Raw genomic sequence first — 21160 nt, 5'->3', positions numbered from 1 at the left:
CCTGGGCCCCTGCTACCCACCCGCCCGGACGCCTGGGCCCCGCTGCTGCTGTGCCACCCGGACGCCTGGGTCCGTGGAGGCGGCGAGGGCCCCTCCGAGGGCCCCAGGACCCTGCGGCGGAGGGGCCCAGGCGTCCGGGCGGGACCCTCCCTCCCCAGCTAATAAAGCTGCTGCTCCTGCCCTGCCGCAGTCACGTTCATGGGGGGGACGGGGCCTTACTGGGGCTATACTGGGCATACTGGGGCCATGCTGGGCCTTACTGGGGCCTTACTGGGCATTGTGGGGCCATACTGGGCATCCTGGGGGCATAGTGGGATTATACCGGGTCTTACTGGGGGCATCAGGGGATGATACTAGGCATACTGGGGCCATACTGGGCATACTGGGGCCATATTGGGGCTATACTGGGCATCCTGGGGGCAAAGTGGGATTGTACTGGGCATACTGGGGCCATCCTGGGGCTATACTGGGGGCTATACTGGGCATCCTGGGGGCATAGTGGGATTATACCGGGTCTTACTGGGGGCATCAGGGGATGATACTAGGCATACTGGGGCCATACTGGGCATACTGGGGCCATGCTGGGCATACTGGGGCCATATTGGGGCTATACTGGGCATCCTGGGGGCAAAGTGGGATTGTACTGGGCATACTGGGGCCATCCTGGGGCTATACTGGGGGGCATAGTGGGATTATACTGGGCGTACTGGGGGCATCGTGGGGCCACACTGGGAATCCTGGGCCTGCGCTGGCCCTAATGGTGTCCCACTGGCCGTACTGGGCGCCCTGGGCCCAGGCGTCCCCAGGGGCCCAGGCGTCCCCGACCCCCCCCTCCCCCGGGGAGCACTGGGAAGCACCAGGGGTGCAACTGGGTGCTCGGCTGGCACCTAGTGGTGCTAACTGGGACGTAACTGGGGATACTGGGCCCAGGGGCGTAAACTCGGGTGTAACTGGGGATACTGGGTGTAACTGGGCGCCAGGATGTGACTCACCAGTGCAAACCGGGCTGCGACTGGGGGTGTAAGTGGGTGCTGGCACCCAGTGGCGCAAACTGGGGTGTAACTGGTCAAACTGGGCCCAGGGGTGTAAATGGGGGAGGAGGGGGGCCAAGACCTTGGGGTGTAACTGGGGTGTAACTGGGGTGAAACTGGGCGCTGGCCCTGCACCCAGTGGTGCAACCCGGGCTGTAACTGGTCGAACTGGGCGCCGGGGAGGGTAAACTGGGGCGGAACCGGGGCGCGAAGCGGGTGCTGAGTCGGCACCCAACCGGGTCAGGCCGGGGGAGGGAGGGAGGGAACTGGTGGGACTGGTGGGACTGGTGGGGCCGGGAGGGCGGGCCCAGGTGTCCCCGGAAGGGCCCAGGCATCCCCAGGAGATCCCAAAGGGCCCAGGAGTCCCGAGAAGATCTTGAGGGGCCCAGGCGTCCCCAGAAGACCCCGAGGGGCCCAGGAGTCCCCAGGAGATCCTGAGGGGCCCAGGAGTCCCCAGAAGACCCCGAGGGGCCCAGGCGTCCCCAGAAGACCCTGAGGGGCCCAGGTGTCCCTAGCAGATCTTGAGGGGCCCAGGAGTCCCCAGAAGACCCCGAGGGGCCCAGGCGTCCTCAGAAGATCTTGAGGGGCCCAGGCATCCCCAGAAGACCCCGAGGGGCCCAGGAGTCCCCAGAAGACCCCAAGGGGCCCAGGTGTCCCCAGGAGATCTTGAGGGGCCCAGGAGTCCCCAGAAGACCCCGAGGGGCCCAGGCGTCCCCAGGAGATCCTGAGGGGCCCAGGCGTCCCCAGAAGACCCCGAGGGGCCCAGGAGTCCCCAGGAGATCCTGAGGGGCCCAGGAGTCCCCAGAAGACCCCGAGGGGCCCAGGAGTCCCCAGGAGATCCTGAGGGGCCCAGGAGTCCCCAGAAGACCCCAAGGGGCCCAGGTGTCCCCAGGAGATCCTGAGGGACCCAGGCGTCCCCAGAAGACCCCGAGGGGCCCAGGTGTCCCCAGGAGATCCTGAGGGGCCCAGGAGTCCCCAGAAGACCCCGAGGGGCCCAGGCGTCCCCAGGAGATCCTGAGGGGCCCAGGCGTCCCCAGAAGACCCCGAGGGGCCCAGGAGTCCCCAGGAGATCCTGAGGGGCCCAGGAGTCCCCAGAAGACCCCGAGGGGCCCAGGCGTCCTCAGAAGACCCTGAAGGGCCCAGGAGTCCCCAGAAGACCCTGAGGGGCCCAGGAGTCCCCAGAAGATCTTGAGGGGCCCAGGTGTCCCCAGAAGACCAAGAGGGGCCCAGGCATCCTCAGAAGACCCCGAAGGGCCCAGGAGTCCCCAGAAGACCCCGAGGGGCCCAGGCGTCCTCAGAAGACCCCGAAGGGCCCAGGTGTCCCCAGAAGACCCCGAGGGGCCCAGGCGTCGTCAGAAGACCCCGAAGGGCCCAGGAGTCCCCAGAAGACCCCGAGGGGCCCAGGCGTCCTCAGAAGACCCCGAGGGGCCCAGGAGTCCCCAGAAGACCCCGAGGGGCCCAGGCGTCCTCAGAAGACCCCGAAGGGCCCAGGAGTCCCCAGAAGACCCCAAGGGGCCCAGGCGTCCTCAGAAGATCTTGAGGGGCCCAGGCGTCCCCAGAAGACCCCAAGGGGCCCAGGCGTCCTCAGAAGATCTTGAGGGGCCCAGGAGTCCCCAGAAGACCCCAAGGGGCCCAGGCGTCCTCAGAAGATCTTGAGGGGCCCAGGAGTCCCCAGAAGACCAAGAGGGGCCCAGGCGTCCGGGGCCATGGGGACGCGGTACCGGGTGCGGGTGACGACGGGTGACATGCTGGGCGCGGGGACGCTGGCGACGGTGACGGTGACGCTGGTGGGGACGGAGGGAGAGAGCGAGACGGGGACCCTGCGGTGGGCCCTGGTGTCCGGGAGGGTGAGTACTGGGGGGACTGGGGGGGACTGGGGGAACTGGGGGGCACTGGGAGCACTGGGGGCACTGGGGGCACTGGGAGCACTGGGGGGAACTGGGGGAACTGGGGGGACTGGGGAGCACTGGGGGCACTGGGGGAACTGGGGAGCACTGGGGGGCACTGGGAGCACTGGGAACACTGGGGGCACTGGGGGGCACTGGGAGCACTGGGAGCACTGGGGGCACTGGGGGGCACTGGGGGACACTGGGGGGCACTGGGAGCACTGGGGGGCACTGGGGGGAACTGGGAGGGACTGGGAGAACTGGGGGGCACTGGGAGCACTGGGGGGAACTGGGGGGCACTGGGGGGCACTGGGGGGCACTGGGGGAACTGGGGGGCACTGGGGGACACTGGGAGCACTGGGGGCACTGGGGGCACTGGGAGCACTGGGAGGGACTGGGGGCACTGGGGGCACTGGGAGCACTGGGGGGAACTGGGGGAACTGGGGGGACTGGGGGAACTGGGGGGTACTGGGGGGCACTGGGAGCACTGGGGGCACTGGGGGGCACTGCGAGCACTGGGAGCACTGGGGGCACTGGGGGGCACTGGGGGGCACTGCGAGCACTGGGGGGCACTGGGGGCACTGGGAGCACTGGGAGGGACTGGGGGCACTGGGGGCACTGGAAGGGACTGGGGGGCACTGGGGGGCACTGGGAGCACTGGGGGCACTGGGATGGCCCGGCGACGCGTTGCTCCCGCCCCCTCCGGCCCCGCCCCCTCCGGCCCCGCCCCCTGACGCCCCGCCCCGCCCCCAGGAGGTGACGCTGGAGCTGGGGGCGGGGCCGCGGCCCCTGGGGCGCCCCCTGCTGCTGCGGCTGCGCAAAGCGCCGCTGCTGCCGCCCGCGCCCGACGCCTGGTTCTGCGCCCGCCTCGACCTGCTGCGCGATACCCGCGATACCGGCGATACTCGCGATACCGGCGATACCCGCGATACCGGCGATTCCCGCGATACCGGCGATACCCGCGATACTCGCGATACCGGCGATACTCGCGATACCGGCGATTCCCGCGATACCGGCGATACCCGCGATAGTCGCGATACCGGCGATACTCGCGATACCGCCGATACCCGCGATACCCGCGATACTCGCGACACCCGCGACAGTGACAGCTGCGCCAAGAGTGCCAGCAGTACCAGCGCCGCCCCCGATGGCACCACCACGTGGACCTTCCCCTGCTACCGCTGGCTGGAGAGCGGCTGTGTGGAGCTGCGCGAGGGCACCGGTGAGGGCGCGGGGGACACGGGGTTGGGGGGGGGACATGGGGCCATGGGGATGTGGGACATGGGGACATGGGCATGTGGGGACCAGGGGGATGGGGGACAGGACATGGGGCCATGGGGATTGGGGACATGGGACACGGAGACGGGGACTGGGGACATGGGGACACATGAGCACAGGGACACATGGATTTGGGACACGGGCTCGGGGGGGTCACATGGATATGGGGACGCTGTTGGCCCTGGGGAACAGGGGGTCATAGACCATGGGGGCATGGGGGTCACATGGACCTGGGACATGGGATGTGGGGACGTTGGACACGGGGACGCTGGGGTATGGGATGTAGGAACATGGGGACGTGGGACACGGCGACCTGGGGACATGGGGATGTGGGACATGGGGATGTGGGGACATGGGGACATGGAGATGTGGGACATGGGGATGTGGGGACATGGGGACGTGGGGACATGGAGATGTGGGACATGGGGATGTGGGACATGAGGATACAGGGACATGGAGATGTGGGACATGGGGATGTGGGGACATGGGGACGTGGGGACATGGAGATGTGGGACATGGGGATGTGGGACATGAGGATACGGGGACATGGAGATATGGGGACATGGGGATGTGGGGACATGGGGACGTGGGACACGGCGACCTGGGGATGTGGGAACGTGGGGACATGGAGATGTGGGACATGGAGATGTGAGACATGGGGATGTGGGGACATGGGGACATGGATATGTGGGACATGGGGATGTGGGACATGGAGATGTGGGACATGGAGATGTGAGATATGGGGATGTGGGGACATGGGGATGTGGGACATGGGGATGTGGGACATGGGGACGTGGGGACATGGGGACGTGGGGATACAAGGACATGGAGATATGGGGACATGGGGATGTGGGACATGGGGATATGGGGACACGGGGACATGGGGACGTGGGGACATGGAGATGTGGGACATGGGGATGTGAGACATGGGGATGTGGGACATGGGGATATGGGGACACGGGGACATGGGGACGTGGGACACGGCGACCTGGGGACATGGGGATGTGGGAACATGGGGATGTGGCACATGGGGATATGGGGACATGGGGACGTGGGAATGTGGGAATATGGGGACATGGGGACATAGGGATGTGGGACATGGAGACATGGAGACGCGGGTATGTGGGACATGGGGATACAAGGACATGGAGACATGGGAACGTGGGGACGTGGGAACATGGGGACATGGGGATGTGGGGACATGGGTATGTGGGACATGGGGACGCGGGTATGTGGGACATGGGGATGTGGGGACATGGGGACGTGGGGATGTGGGGACATGGGGACATGGAGATGTGGGAACATGGGGATGTGGGACATGGGGACGTGGGACATGGGGATACAGGGACATGGGGACATGGGGACATGGGGATGTGGGGATACAAGGACATGGAGATATGTGGGACATGGGGATGTGGGACATGGAGATGTGGGACATGGGGACATGGGGACGTGGGACATGGGGACATGGGGACGTGGGGATGTGGGACATGGGGATGTGGGACATGGGGACATGGGGACGTGGAGATGTGGGACATGGGAACATGGGGATGTGAGACATGGGGACAGGGGGACGTGGGACATGGGGACGTGGAGATGTGGGACATGGGAACATGGGGATGTGGGAACATGGGGACATGGAGATGTGGGACATGGGGACATGGGGATGTGGGACACGGGGACATGGAGATGTGGGACATGGGGACATGGGGATGTGAGACATGGGGACAGGGGGACGTGGGACATGGGGACATGGAGATGTGGGACATGGGAACATGGGGATGTGGGAACATGGGGACATGGAGATGTGGGACATGGGGACATGGGGATGTGGGACACGGGGACATGGGGATGTGGGAACATGGGGACATGGAGATGTGGGACACGTGGACATGGGGATGTGGGAACATGGGGACATGGAGATGTGGGAACATGGGGACATGGGGATGTGGGAACATGGGGACGTGGGGATGTGGGAACATGGGGACATGGAGATGTGGGACACGGGGACATGGAGATGTGGGAACATGGGGACATGGGGATGTGGGACATGGGGACATGGAGATGTGGGACATGGGGACATGGGGATGTGGGACATGGGGACATGGAGATGTGGGACACGGGGACATGGAGATGTGGGAACATGGGGACATGGAGATGTGGGACATGGGGATGTGGGAACATGGGGATGTGGGACATGGAGATGTGGGACATGGGGATGTGGGGACATGGGGACGTGGGGACATGGAGATGTGGGACATGGGGATGTGGGACATGAGGATACGGGGACATGGAGATATGGGGACATGGGGATGTGGGGACATGGGGACGTGGGACACGGCGACCTGGGGACATGGGGATGTGGGACATGGGGACATGGGGACATGGGGACGTGGGACATGGGGACATGGGGATGTGGGGACATGGAGATGTGGGACATGGGGATGTGGGACATGACATGGGGACATGGGGACGTGGGGACATGGGGATGTGGGGACATGGGGATGTGGGACATGGAGATGTGGGGACATGGGGATGTGGGACATGACATGGGGACGTGGGACATGGGGACGTGGGACATGGGGACATGGGGATGTGGGACATGGGGACATGGAGATGTGGAACATGGGGACGTGGAGATGTGGGACATGGGGACATGGAGATGTGGAACATGGGGACGTGGAGATGTGGGACATGGGGACGTGGGGATGTGGGACACGGGGACATGGAGATGTGGGACATGGGGACATGGGGACACGGGGACGTGGGGACATGGAGATGTGGGACATGGGGACATGGAGATGTGGGACATGGGGACGTGGGGATGTGGGACACGGGGACATGGAGATGTGGGACATGGGGACGTGGGGATGTGGAACATGGGGACATGGGGATGTGGGACATGGGGACGTGGGGATGTGGGACACGGGGACATGGAGATGTGGGACATGGGGACGTGGGGATGTGGAACATGGGGACATGGGGATGTGGGACATGGGGACATGGGGATGTGGGACACGGGGACATGGAGATGTGGGACATGGGGACGTGGGGATGTGGAACATGGGGACATGGAGATGTGGGACATGGGGACGTGGGGATGTGGGACACGGGGACATGGAGATGTGGGACATGGGGACGTGGGGATGTGGAACATGGGGACATGGGGATGTGGGACATGGGGACATGGGGATGTGGGACATGGGGACGTGGGGATGTGGGACACGGGGACATGGAGATGTGGGACATGGGGACGTGAGGATGTGGAACATGGGGACATGGGGATGTGGGACATGGGGACATGGGGATGTGGGACATGGAGATGTGGGACATGGGGACATGGGGATGTGGGACATGGGGACATGGAGATGTGGGACATGGGGACATGGGGATGTGGGACATGGGGACATGGGGATGTGGGACATGGGGACGTGGAGATGTGGGACATGGGGACATGGGGATGTGGGACATGGGAACATGGGAACGTGGGGACATGGGGATGTGGGACATGGGGACATGGGGATGTGGGACATGGGGACATGGGAACGTGGGGACATGGGGATGTGGGACATGGGGACATGGGGACACGGGGACGCGGGGACACGAGGATGTTGGACGTGGGGGGCCACGAACATGGGGACGGGGGGACACATGGACCTGGGACGGGGGGGGACACGGGGGGACACGGGGGGACACGGCCGCCCCCCCGCGCCCCAGCGGCGACGGTGGCCGATGACGCCGCGGAGCCCCGACTGCTGCAGCACCGGCGGGGGGAGCTGGGCGAGCGCCGGGCGACCCTCCGGTACGGGGGGGACGGGGGGCACTGGGGGGGAACTGGGGGGACTGGGGGGGCTGGGGGGGCTGGAGGGACTGGGGGAACTGGGGGAACTGAGGGGGCTGGAGGGACTGGGGGCACTGGGGGAACTGGGGGGACTGGGGGGGCTGGAGGGACTGGGGGCACTGGGGGGGCACTGGGGGAACTGGGGGGGGACGGGGGGCACTGGGGGGACTGGGGGGGCTGGGGGCACTGGGGGGGAACTGGGGGGACTGGGGGCACTGGGGGGGCACTGGGGGAACTGGGGGGGACGGGGGGCACTGGGGGGGGCTGGGGGGAACTGGGGGGACTGGAGGGGCACTGGGGGGGCTGGGGGGGCTGGAGGGACTGGGGGCACTGGGGGGGCACTGGGGGAACTGGGGGGGACGGGGGGCACTGGGGGGACTGGGGGGGCTGGGGGCACTGGGGGGGAACTGGGGGGACTGGGGGCACTGGGGGGGCACTGGGGGAACTGGGGGGGGACGGGGGGCACTGGGGGGGCTGGAGGGACTGGGGGCACTGGGGGGGAACTGGGGGGACTGGGGGCACTGGGGGGACTGGGGACACTGGGGGGGAACTGGGGGGGCTGGGGGCACTGGGGGAACTGGGGGGGGACGGGGGGCACTGGGGGGGACGGGGGCACTGGGGGGACTGGGGGAACTGGGGGGGCTGGGGGGACTGGGGGGCACTGGGGGAACTGGGGGAACTGGGGGGACTGGGGGTCTGGGGGAGCACTGGGGGAACTGGGAGAACTGGGGAGCACTGGGGACACTGGGGGGGCTGGGAGGACTGGGGGAACTGGGGGTCTGGGGGAGCACTGGGGGAACTGGGAGAACTGGGGAGCACTGGGGACACTGGGGGGGCTGGGAGGACTGGGGGAACTGGGGGCAACTGGGGGGATTGGGGGGGACTGGGGGTCTGAGGGAGCACTGGGGGAACTGGGAGAACTGGGGGACACTGGGGGGGCTGGGAGGACTGGGAGCACTGGGGGGGGGGCACTGGGGGCCACTGGGCCGGACTGGGAGTGGAGGCGGAGGGGGGGGGCAGCAGGGGCCCAGGTGTCCGGCCGCCCCCCCCCCCCAGGTGGGCACCCTTCGCCCCCGGGTGGCCCCGGCGCCTGGCGCCCCCCCCGGGGCAGCGCCTCCCCCCGGACCTGGGCTGCCCCCCGGCCCGCAGCGCCCGCCTGGCCGCCCGCATCCTGGCCACGTGAGTGCCCCCCGGACCCCCGGCACCCGCTGGGACCCCCGGCACCCGTCTGCACCCGCTGGGACCCCCCGGCACCCGCTGGGACCCCCGGCACCCGTCTGCACCCGCTGGGACCCCCTGCACCCGCTGGGACCCCCGGCACCCGTCTGCACCCGCTGGGACCCCCCGGCACCCGCTGGGACCCCCGGCACCCGTCTGCACCCGCTGGGGCCCCCCTGCACCCGCTGGGACCCCCGGCACCCGTCTGCACCCCCTGGCACCCGCTGGGACCCGCTGGGACCCCCTGCACCCGTCTGCACCCGCTGGGACCCCCCTGCACCCGCTGGGACCCTCGGCACCCGTCTGCACCCGCTGGGACCCCCCTGCACCCGCTGGGACCCCCGGCACCCGTCTGCACCCGCTGGGACCCCCTGGCACCCGCTGGGACCTCCAGCACCTGTCTGCACCCGCTGGGACCCCTGGCACCCGCTGGGACCCCCTGCACCCGTCTGCACCCGCTGGGACCCTCCGGCACCCGCTGGGACCCCAGGCACCCGTCTGCACCCGCTGGGACCCCCGGCACCCGTCTGCACCCGCTGGCACCCACTGGGACCCCCGGCACCCGCCTGCACCCGCTGGGACCCCCTGCACCCGTCTGCACCCACTGGGACCCCCGGCACCCGTCTGCACCCGCTGGGACCCCCCTGCACCCGCTGGGACCCCCGGCACCCGTCTGCACCCGCTGGGACCCCCCGGCACCCGCTGGGACCCCCTGCACCCGTCTGCACCCACTGGGACCCCCGGCACCCGTCTGCACCCGCTGGGACCCCCCTGCACCCGCTGGGACCCCCAGCACCCGTCTGCACCCGCTGGGACCCGCCTGCACCCGCTGGGACCCCCGGCACCCGTCTGCACCCGCTGGGACCCCCGGCACCCGCTGGGACCCCCTGCACCCGTCTGCACCTGCTGGGACCCCCCTGCACCCGCTGGGACCCCCGGCACCCGTCTGCACCCGCTGGGACCCCCCGGCACCCGCTGGGACCCCCCTGCACCCGTCTGCACCCGCTGGGACCCCCCTGCACTCGCTGGGACCCCCGGCACCCGTCTGCACCCGCTGGGACCCCCCTGCACCCGCTGCGACCCCCGGCACCCGTCTGCACCCGCTGGGACCCCCCGGCACCCGCTGGGATCCCCCTGCACCCGTCTGCACCCGCTGGGACCCCCCTGCACCCGCTGGGACCCCCGGCACCCGTCTGCACCCGCTGGGACCCCCTGCACCCGCTGGGACCCCCTGCACCCGTCTGCACCCGCTGGGGCCCCCCTGCACCCGCTGGGACCCCCTGCACCCGTCTGCACCCGCTGGGACCCCCCTGCACCCACTGGGACCCCCTGCACCCGTCTGCACCCGCTGGGACCCCCTGCACCCGCTGGGACCCCCAGCACCCGTCTGCACCCGCTGGGACCCCCCTGCACCTGTCTGCACCCGTCTGCACCCGCTGGGACCCCCCGGCACCCGCTGGGACCCCCCGGCACCCGTCTGCACCCGTCTGCACCCGCTGGGATCCCCCGGCACCCGCTGGGACCCCCGGCACCCATCTGCACCCGCTGGGACCCCCCGGCACCCGCTGGGACCCCCTGCACCCGTCTGCACCCGCTGGGACCCCCCGGCACCCGCTGGGACCCCCGGCACCCGTCTGCACCCGCTGGGACCCGCCTGCACCCGCTGGGACCCCCGGCACCCGCTGGGCCCCCCGGCACCCGTCTGCACCCGCTGGGACCCCCTGCACCCGTCTGCACCCGCTGGGACCCCCCTGCACCCACTGGGACCCCCTGCACCCGTCTGCACCCGCTGGGACCCCCTGCACCCGCTGGGACCCCCGGCACCCGTCTGCACCCGCTGGGACCCCCCTGCACCTGTCTGCACCCATCTGCACCCGCTGGGACCCCCCGGCACCCGCTGGGACCCCCGGCACCCGTCTGCACCCGTCTGCACCCGCTGGGACCCCCGGCAGCCGTCTGCACCCGCTGGGACCCCCTGCACCCGCTGGGACCCCCGGCACCCGTCTGCACCCGCTGGGACCCCCTGCACCCGCTGGGACCCCCGGCACCCGTCTGCACCCGCTGGGACCCCCCTGCACCTGTCTGCACCGGTCTGCACCCGCTGGGACCCGCCGGCACCCGCTGGGACCCCCTGCACCCGTCTGCACCCGCTGGGACCCCCCTGCACCCGCTGGGACCCCCCGGCACCTGCTGGGACCCCCGGCACCGGTCTGCACCCGCTGGGACCCCCCGGCACCTGCTGGGACCCCCGGCACCGGTCTGCACCCGCTGGGACCCCCCTGCACCCGCTGGGACCCCCCGGCACCCGCTGGGACCCCCTGCACCCGTCTGCACCCGCTGGGACCCCCCGGCACCCGCTGCGACCCTCGGCACCCGTCTGCACCCGCTGGGACCCCCCTGCACCCGCTGGGACCCCCGGCACCCGTCTGCACCCGCTGGGACCCCCCTGCACCCGCTGGGACCCCCGGCACCCGTCTGCACCCGCTGGGACCCCCTGCACCCGCTGGGACCCCCGGCACCCGTCTGCACCCGCTGGGACCCCCCTGCACCCGCTGGGACCCCCGGCACCCGTCTGCACCCGCTGGGACCCCCCTGCACCCGCTGGGACCCCCGGCACCCGTCTGCACCCGCTGGGACCCCCCTGGCACCCGCTGGGACCCCCTGCACCCGTCTGCACCCGCTGGGACCCCCCTGCACCCGTTGGGACCCTCGGCACCCGTCTGCACCCGCTGGGACCCGCCTGCACCCGCTGGGACCCCCCGGCACCCGTCTGCACCCGCTGGGACCCCCCGGCACCCGCTGGGACCCTCGGCACCCGTCTGCACCCGCTGGGACCCCCCTGCACCCGCTGGGACCCCCTGCACCCATCTGCACCCGCTGGGACCCCCCGGCACCCGCTGCGACCCTCGGCACCCGTCTGCACCCGCTGGGACCCCCCTGCACCCGCTGGGACCCCCGGCACCCGTCTGCACCCGCTGGGACCCCCCTGGCACCCGCTGGGACCCCTGGCACCCGTCTGCACCCGCTGGGACCCCCCTGCACCCGCTGGGACCCCCGGCACCCGTCTGCACCCGCTGGGACCCCCCGGCACCCGCTGGGACCCCCGGCACCCATCTGCACCCGCTGGGAGCCCCCTGGCACCCGCTGGGACCCCCCGGCACCCGTCTGCACCCGCTGGGACCCCCTGCACCCGCTGGGACCCCCCGGCACCCGTCTGCACCCGCTGGGACCCCCGGCACCCGCTGCGACCCTCGGCACCCGTCTGCACCCGCTGGGACCCCCCTGCACCCGCTGGGACCCCCTGCACCCGTCTGCACCCGCTGGGACCCCCCGGCACCTGCTGGGACCCCCTGCACCCGTCTGCACCCGCTGGGACCCCCTGGCACCCGCTGGGACCCCCCTGGCACCCGCTGGGACCCCCGGCACCCGTCTGCACCCGCTGGGACCCCCCTGCACCGCTGGGACCCCCCTGGCACCCGCTGGGACCCCCCGGCACCCGTCTGCACCCGCTGGGACCCCCGGCACCCGCTGCGACCCTCGGCACCCGTCTGCACCCGCTGGGACCCCCCTGCACCCACTGGGACCCCCGGCACCCGTCTGCACCCGCTGGGACCCCCCGGCACCTGCTGGGACCCCCTGCACCCGTCTGCACCCGCTGGGACCCCCTGCACCCGCTGGGACCCCCAGCACCCGTCTGCACCCGCTGGGACCCCCCTGCACCTGTCTGCACCCGTCTGCACCCGCTGGGACCCCCTGGCACCCGCTGGGACCCCCCTGGCACCCGCTGGGACCCCCGGCACCCGTCTGCACCCGCTGGGACCCCCTGGCACCCGCTGGGACCCCCCTGGCACCCGCTGGGACCCCCGGCACCCGTCTGCACCCGCTGGGACCCCCCTGCACCCGCTGGGACCCCCTGCACCCGTCTGCACCCGCTGGGACCCCCCGGCACCTGCTGGGACCCCCTGCACCCATCTGCACCCGCTGGGACCCCCTGGCACCCGCTGGGACCCCCCTGGCACCCGCTGGGACCCCCGGCACCCGTCTGCACCCGCTGGGACCCCCGGCACCCGCTGCGACCCTCGGCACCCGTCTGCACCCGCTGGGACCCCCCTGCACCCGCTGGGACCCCTGGCACCCGTCTGCACCCGCTGGGACCCCCCGGCACCTGCTGGGACCCCCTGCACCCGTCTGCACCCGCTGGGACCCCCTGGCACCCGCTGGGACCCCCGGCACCCGTCTGCACCCGCTGGGACCCCCCTGCACCCGCTGGGACCCCCCTGGCACCCGCTGGGACCCCTGGCACCCGTCTGCACCCGCTGGGACCCCCCTGCACCCGCTGGGACCCCCGGCACCCATTTGCACCCGCTGGGACCCCCCTGGCACCCGCTGGGACCCCTGGCACCCGTCTGCACCCACTGGGACCCCCTGCACCCGCTGGGACCCCCGGCACCCGTCTGCACCCACTGGGACCCCCCTGGCACCCGCTGGGACCCCCGGCACCCGTCTGCACCCGCTGGGACCCCCCTGCACCGCTGGGACCCCCCTGGCACCCGCTGGGACCCCCGGCACCCGTCTGCACCCGCTGGGACCCCCCGGCACCCGCTGCGACCCTCGGCACCCGTCTGCACCCGCTGGGACCCCCCGGCACCCGCTGGGACCCCCCTGGCACCCGCTGGGACCCCCGGCACCCGTCTGCACCCGCTGGGACCCCCCTGCACCCGCTGGGACCCCCGGCACCCGTCTGCACCCGCTGGGACCCCCCTGGCACCCGCTGGGACCCCCTGCACCCGTCTGCACCCGCTGGGACCCCCTGCACCCGCTGGGACCCCCGGCACCCGTCTGCACCCGCTGGGACCCCCTGCACCCGCTGGGACCCCCGGCACCCGTCTGCACCCGCTGGGACCCCCCTGCACCCGCTGGGACCCCCGGCACCCGTCTGCACCCACTGGGACCCCCTGCACCCGCTGGGACCCCCTGCACCCGTCTGCACCCGCTGGGACCCCCCGGCACCCGCTGGGACCCCCTGCACCCGTCTGCACCCGCTGGGACCCCCTGCACCCGCTGGGACCCCCTGCACCCGTCTGCACCCGCTGGGACCCCCCTGCACCCGCTGGGACCCCCCGGCACCCGTCTGCACCCGCTGGGACCCCCGGCACCCGTCTGCACCCATGTGCACCTGCCACCACCCACTGCCACCCGCTGAGACCCGCTTGCACCCGTGAGCACCCAGCGCTGCCCCCCGGCACCCACTAGCACCCACCAGGACCCCCTGCACCTGCGGGCGCCCCCTGCGCCCAGCGGCACCCGCGGGTGCCCAATGGCACCCATGTGCGCCGACGCACACACCAACGCACACGCCAACGCTCACACCCGTGTCCCAGACGTGTCCGTGATCCCCCGTGTCCCACACGTGTCCCTGATCCCCCGTGTCCCAGACGTGTCCGCGATCCCCCGTGTCCCAGACGTGTCCGTGATCCCCGTGTCCCACACGTGTCCGTGGTCCCCGTGTCCCAGACGTGTCCGTGATCCCCGTGTCCCACACGTGTCCGCGGTCCCCGTGTCCCAGACGTGTCCGCGGTCCCCGTGTCCCAGACGTGTCCGTGGTCCCCCGTGTCCCAGACGTGTCCGCGATCCCCCGTGTCCCAGACGTGTCCGTGATCCCCCGTGTCCCAGACGTGTCCGCGGTCCCCGTGTCCCAGACGTGTCCGTGGTCCCCCGTGTCCCGGACGTGTCCGTGATCCCCCGTGTCCCAGACGTGTCCGCGGTCCCCGTGTCCCACACGTGTCCGCGGTCCCCCGTGTCCCGGACGTGTCCGTGGTCCCCGTGTCCCAGACGTGTCCGTGATCCCCGTGTCCCACACGTGTCCGTGGTCCCCCGTGTCCCAGACGTGTCCGTGATCCCCCGTGTCCCAGACGTGTCCGTGGTCCCCGTGTCCCAGACGTGTCCGCGGTCCCCGTGTCCCAGACGTGTCCGTGATCCCCCGTGTCCCAGACGTGTCCGTGGTCCCCGTGTCCCAGACGTGTCCGTGGTCCCCCGTGTCCCAGACGTGTCCGCGATCCCCCGTGTCCCAGACGTGTCCGTGATCCCCCGTGTCCCAGACGTGTCCGCGGTCCCCGTGTCCCAGACGTGTCCGTGGTCCCCCGTGTCCCGGACGTGTCCGTGATCCCCCGTGTCCCAGACGTGTCCGCGGTCCCCGTGTCCCACACGTGTCCGCGGTCCCCCGTGTCCCGGACGTGTCCGTGGTCCCCCGTGTCCCAGACGTGTCCGTGATCCCCCGTGTCCCACACGTGTCCGCGGTCCCCCGTGTCCCAGACGTGTCCGTGGTCCCCGTGTCCCAGACGTGTCCGCGGTCCCCGTGTCCCAGGCGTGTCCGTGATCCCCCGTGTCCCAGACGTGTCCGTGGTCCCCGTGTCCCAGACGTGTCCGTGATCCCCGTGTCCCAGACGTGTCCGCGGTCCCCGTGTCCCAGACGTGTCCGTGGTCCCCGTGTCCCACACGTGTCCGTGATCCCCGTGTCCCCGACGTGTCCGTGATCCCCGTGTCCCAGACGTGTCCGCGGTCCCCGTGTCCCAGACGTGTCCGTGGTCCCCGTGTCCCAGACGTGTCCGTGATCCCCGTGTCCCAGACGTGTCCGCGGTCCCCGTGTCCCACACGTGTCCGTGGTCCCCCGTGTCCCAGACGTGTCCGCGGTCCCCGTGTCCCAGACGTGTCCGCGGTCCCCGTGTCCCAGACGTGTCCGTGCTCCCCGTGTCCCAGACGTGTCCGCGGTCCCCGTGTCCCACACGTGTCCGTGATACCCGTGTCCCAGACGTGTCCGTGATCCCCGTGTCCCCGACGTGTCCGTGGTCCCCGTGTCCCAGACGTGTCCGTGATCCCCGTGTCCCCGACGTGTCCGTGATCCCCCGTGTCCCAGACGTGTCCGCGGTCCCCCGTGTCCCAGACGTGTCCGCGGTCCCCGTGTCCCAGACGTGTCCGTGGTCCCCCGTGTCCCAGACGTGTCCGTGGTCCCCGTGTCCCACACGTGTCCATGATCCCCGTGTCCCACACGTGTCCGTGGTCCCCCGTGTCCCACACGTGTCCGCGGTCCCCCGTGTCCCAGACGTGTCCGTGATCCCCGTGTCCCACACGTGTCCGTGATCCCCGTGTCCCAGACGTGTCCGTGATCCCCCGTGTCCCGGACGTGTCCGTGGTCCCCGTGTCCCAGACGTGTCCGTGATCCCCGTGTCCCACACGTGTCCGTGGTCCCCCGTGTCCCAGACGTGTCCGTGATCCCCCGTGTCCCAGACGTGTCCGTGGTCCCCGTGTCCCAGACGTGTCCGCGGTCCCCGTGTCCCAGACGTGTCCGTGATCCCCCGTGTCCCAGACGTGTCCGTGGTCCCCGTGTCCCAGACGTGTCCGTGGTCCCCCGTGTCCCAGACGTGTCCGCGATCCCCCGTGTCCCAGACGTGTCCGTGATCCCCCGTGTCCCAGACGTGTCCGCGGTCCCCGTGTCCCAGACGTGTCCGTGGTCCCCCGTGTCCCGGACGTGTCCGTGATCCCCCGTGTCCCAGACGTGTCCGCGGTCCCCGTGTCCCACACGTGTCCGCGGTCCCCCGTGTCCCGGACGTGTCCGTGGTCCCCCGTGTCCCAGACGTGTCCGTGATCCCCCGTGTCCCACACGTGTCCGCGGTCCCCCGTGTCCCAGACGTGTCCGTGGTCCCCGTGTCCCAGACGTGTCCGCGGTCCCCGTGTCCCAGGCGTGTCCGTGATCCCCCGTGTCCCAGACGTGTCCGTGGTCCCCGTGTCCCAGACGTGTCCGTGATCCCCGTGTCCCAGACGTGTCCGCGGTCCCCGTGTCCCAGACGTGTCCGTGGTCCCCGTGTCCCACACGTGTCCGTGATCCCCGTGTCCCCGACGTGTCCGTGATCCCCGTGTCCCAGACGTGTCCGCGGTCCCCGTGTCCCAGACGTGTCCGTGGTCCCCGTGTCCCAGACGTGTCCGTGATCCCCGTGTCCCAGACGTGTCCGCGGTCCCCGTGTCCCACACGTGTCCGTGGTCCCCCGTGTCCCAGACGTGTCCGCGGTCCCCGTGTCCCAGACGTGTCCGCGGTCCCCGTGTCCCAGACGTGTCCGTGCTCCCCGTGTCCCAGACGTGTCCGCGGTCCCCGTGTCCCACACGTGTCCGTGATACCCGTGTCCCAGACGTGTCCGTGATCCCCGTGTCCCCGACGTGTCCGTGGTCCCCGTGTCCCAGACGTGTCCGTGATCCCCGTGTCCCCGACGTGTCCGTGATCCCCCGTGTCCCAGACGTGTCCGCGGTCCCCCGTGTCCCAGACGTGTCCGCGGTCCCCGTGTCCCAGACGTGTCCGTGGTCCCCCGTGTCCCAGACGTGTCCGTGGTCCCCGTGTCCCACACGTGTCCATGATCCCCGTGTCCCACACGTGTCCGTGGTCCCCCGTGTCCCACACGTGTCCGCGGTCCCCCGTGTCCCAGACGTGTCCGTGATCCCCGTGTCCCACACGTGTCCGTGATCCCCGTGTCCCAGACGTGTCCGCGGTCCCCCGTGTCCCAGACGTGTCCGTGGTCCCCGTGTCCCAGACGTGTCCGTGATCCCCGTGTCCCAGACGAGTCCGCGGTCCCCGTGTCCCACACCTGTCCGTGATCCCCGTGTCCCAGACGTGTCCGCGGTCCCCCGTGTCCCAGACGTGTCCGTGATCCCCCGTGTCCCACACGTGTCCGTGGTCCCCGTGTCCCAGACGTGTCCGCGGTCCCCCGTGTCCCAGACGTGTCCGCGGTCCCCGTGTCCCAGACGTGTCCGTGGTCCCCCGTGTCCCAGACGTGTCCGTGGTCCCCGTGTCCCACACGTGTCCATGATCCCCGTGTCCCACACGTGTCCGTGGTCCCCCGTGTCCCACACGTGTCCGCGGTCCCCCGTGTCCCAGACGTGTCCGTGATCCCCGTGTCCCACACGTGTCCGTGATCCCCGTGTCCCAGACGTGTCCGCGGTCCCCCGTGTCCCAGACGTGTCCGTGGTCCCCGTGTCCCAGACGTGTCCGTGATCCCCGTGTCCCACACGTGTCCGTGATCCCCGTGTCCCAGACGTGTCCGTGGTCCCCCGTGTCCCAGACGTGTCCGTGATCCCCGTGTCCCACACGTGTCCGCGGTCCCCGTGTCCCAGACGTGTCCGTGGTCCCCCGTGTCCCAGACGTGTCCGTGGTCCCCGTGTCCCCGACGTGTCCGTGGTCCCCGTGTCCCAGACGTGTCCGTGGTCCCCCGTGTCCCACACGTGTCCGTGGTCCCCGTGTCCCACACGTGTCCGCGATCCCCCGTGTCCCAGACGTGTCCGTGATCCCCGTGTCCCAGACGTGTCCTTGATCCCCCGTGTCCCAGACGTGTCCGCGGTCCCCGTGTCCCACACGTGTCCGTGGTCCCCCGTGTCCCAGACGTGTCCGTGATCCCCGTGTCCCACACGTGTCCGTGATCCCCGTGTCCCAGACGTGTCCGTGATCCCCCGTGTCCCAGACGAGTCCGCGGTCCCCGTGTCCCACACCTGTCCGTGATCCCCGTGTCCCAGACGTGTCCGTGATCCCCGTGTCCCAGACGTGTCCGTGGTCCCCCGTGTCCCAGACGTGTCCGTGATCCCCGTGTCCCAGACGTGTCCGTGGTCCCCGTGTCCCAGACGTGTCCGTGGTCCCCCGTGTCCCAGACGTGTCCGTGGTCCCCGTGTCCCAGACGTGTCCGCGGTCCCCGTGTCCCAGACGTGTCCGTGATCCCCCGTGTCCCAGACGTGTCCGTGGTCCCCGTGTCCCAGACGTGTCCGTGGTCCCCCGTGTCCCAGACGTGTCCGCGATCCCCGTGTCCCAGACGTGTCCGTGATCCCCCGTGTCCCAGACGTGTCCGCGGTCCCCCGTGTCCCACACGTGTCCGCGGTCCCCGTGTCCCAGACGTGTCCGTGATCCCCCGTGTCCCAGACGTGTCCGTGGTCCCCGTGTCCCAGACGTGTCCGCGGTCCCCGTGTCCCACACGTGTCCGTGATCCCCGTGTCCCAGACGTGTCCGCGGTCCCCGTGTCCCAGACGTGTCCGTGATCCCCGTGTCCCAGACGTGTCCGTGCTCCCCGTGTCCCAGACGTGTCCGTGGTCCCCGTGTCCCAGACGTGTCCGCGGTCCCCGTGTCCCACACGTGTCCGTGATCCCCGTGTCCCAGACGTGTCCGCGGTCCCCCGTGTCCCAGACGTGTCCGTGGTCCCCGTGTCCCAGACGTGTCCGCGGTCCCCATGTCCCACACGTGTCCGTGATCCCCGTGTCCCAGACGTGTCCGTGGTCCCCCGTGTCCCAGACGTGTCCGTGATCCCCGTGTCCCACACGTGTCCGCGGTCCCCGTGTCCCAGACGTGTCCGTGGTCCCCCGTGTCCCAGACGTGTCCGTGGTCCCCGTGTCCCACACGTGTCCGTGATCCCCCGTGTCCCACACGTGTCCGCGGTCCCCGTGTCCCAGACGTGTCCGTGATCCCCGTGTCCCACACGTGTCCGTGATCCCCGTGTCCCAGACGTGTCCGTGGTCCCCCGTGTCCCAGACGTGTCCGTGATCCCCGTGTCCCACACGTGTCCGCGGTCCCCGTGTCCCAGACGTGTCCGTGGTCCCCCGTGTCCCAGACGTGTCCGTGATCCCCGTGTCCCACACGTGTCCGTGCTCCCCGTGTCCCACACGTGTCCGTGGTCCCCGTGTCCCCGACGTGTCCGTGGTCCCCGTGTCCCAGACGTGTCCGTGGTCCCCCGTGTCCCACACGTGTCCGTGGTCCCCGTGTCCCAGACGTGTCCGTGGTCCCCGTGTCCCACACGTGTCCGCGGTCCCCGTGTCCCAGACGTGTCCGTGATCCCCCGTGTCCCAGACGTGTCCGCGGTCCCCGTGTCCCACACGTGTCCGCGGTCCCCGTGTCCCACACGTGTCCGTGGTCCCCCGTGTCCCACACGTGTCCGCGGTCCCCGTGTCCCAGACGTGTCCGTGATCCCCGTGTCCCAGACGTGTCCGCGGTCCCCGTGTCCCGGACTTGTCCGCGGTCCCCGTGTCCCAGACGTGTCCGTGGTCCCCCGTGTCCCAGACGTGTCCGCGGTCCCCGTGTCCCAGACGTGTCCGTGGTCCCCCGTGTCCCGGACGTGTCCGTGGTCCCCCGTATCCCAGACGTGTCCGCGGTCCCCATGTCCCACACGTGTCCGCGGTCCCCGTGTCCCAGACGTGTCCGGGATCCCCCGTGTCCCACACGTGTCCGTGATCCCCGTGTCCCAGACGTGTCCGCGGTCCCCGTGTCCCAGACGTGTCCGTGATCCCCGTGTCCCAGACGTGTCCGCGGTCCCCGTGTCCCACACCTGTCCGTGATCCCCGTGTCCCAGACGTGTCCGCGGTCCCCGTGTCCCACACCTGTCCGTGATCCCCGTGTCCCAGACGTGTCCGTGGTCCCCCGTGTCCCAGACGTGTCCGTGATCCCCGTGTCCCACACGTGTCCGCGGTCCCCGTGTCCCAGACGTGTCCGTGGTCCCCCGTGTCCCACACGTGTCCGTGGTCCCCGTGTCCCCGACGTGTCCGTGATCCCCCGTGTCCCAGACGTGTCCGTGATCCCCGTGTCCCACACGTGTCCGTGATCCCCGTGTCCCAGACGTGTCCGCGGTCCCCGTGTCCCGGACGTGTCCGTGGTCCCCCGTGTCCCAGACGTGTCCGCGGTCCCCATGTCCCAGACGTGTCCGTGATCCCCGTGTCCCAGACGTGTCCGTGGTCCCCGTGTCCCAGACGTGTCCGCGGTCCCCGTGTCCCAGACGTGTCCGTGATCCCCGTGTCCCAGACGTGTCCGTGATCCCCGTGTCCCACACGTGTCCGCGGTCCCCGTGTCCCAGACGTGTCCGTGATCCCCCGTGTCCCAGACGTGTCCGCGGTCC

At 70.7% G+C, this 21160-nt stretch overlaps 1 protein-coding gene across 1 annotated transcript in view; it reads left to right on the top strand.

The window, feature by feature from the left end:
• Positions 1-2737: 2737 nt before the first annotated feature.
• The window catches only part of LOC138063886 (polyunsaturated fatty acid lipoxygenase ALOX15B-like), a 60140-nt gene continuing 41717 nt past the window's right edge, over positions 2738-21160 (top strand). The window contains exons 1-2 of the mRNA XM_068924000.1: positions 2738-2878; positions 3671-4139. Coding sequence (XP_068780101.1) covers positions 2738-2878; positions 3671-4139 — 610 coding nt within the window. The remainder of the gene's footprint in view (positions 2879-3670; positions 4140-21160) is intronic.

This window comes from Struthio camelus, chromosome 37 (assembly GCF_040807025.1).
Source record: "Struthio camelus isolate bStrCam1 chromosome 37, bStrCam1.hap1, whole genome shotgun sequence".
NCBI lineage: Eukaryota > Metazoa > Chordata > Aves > Struthioniformes > Struthionidae > Struthio > Struthio camelus.
The sequence above is the reverse complement of the archived record's forward strand: the minus strand, read 5'-3'. Positions and strand labels throughout refer to the sequence as shown.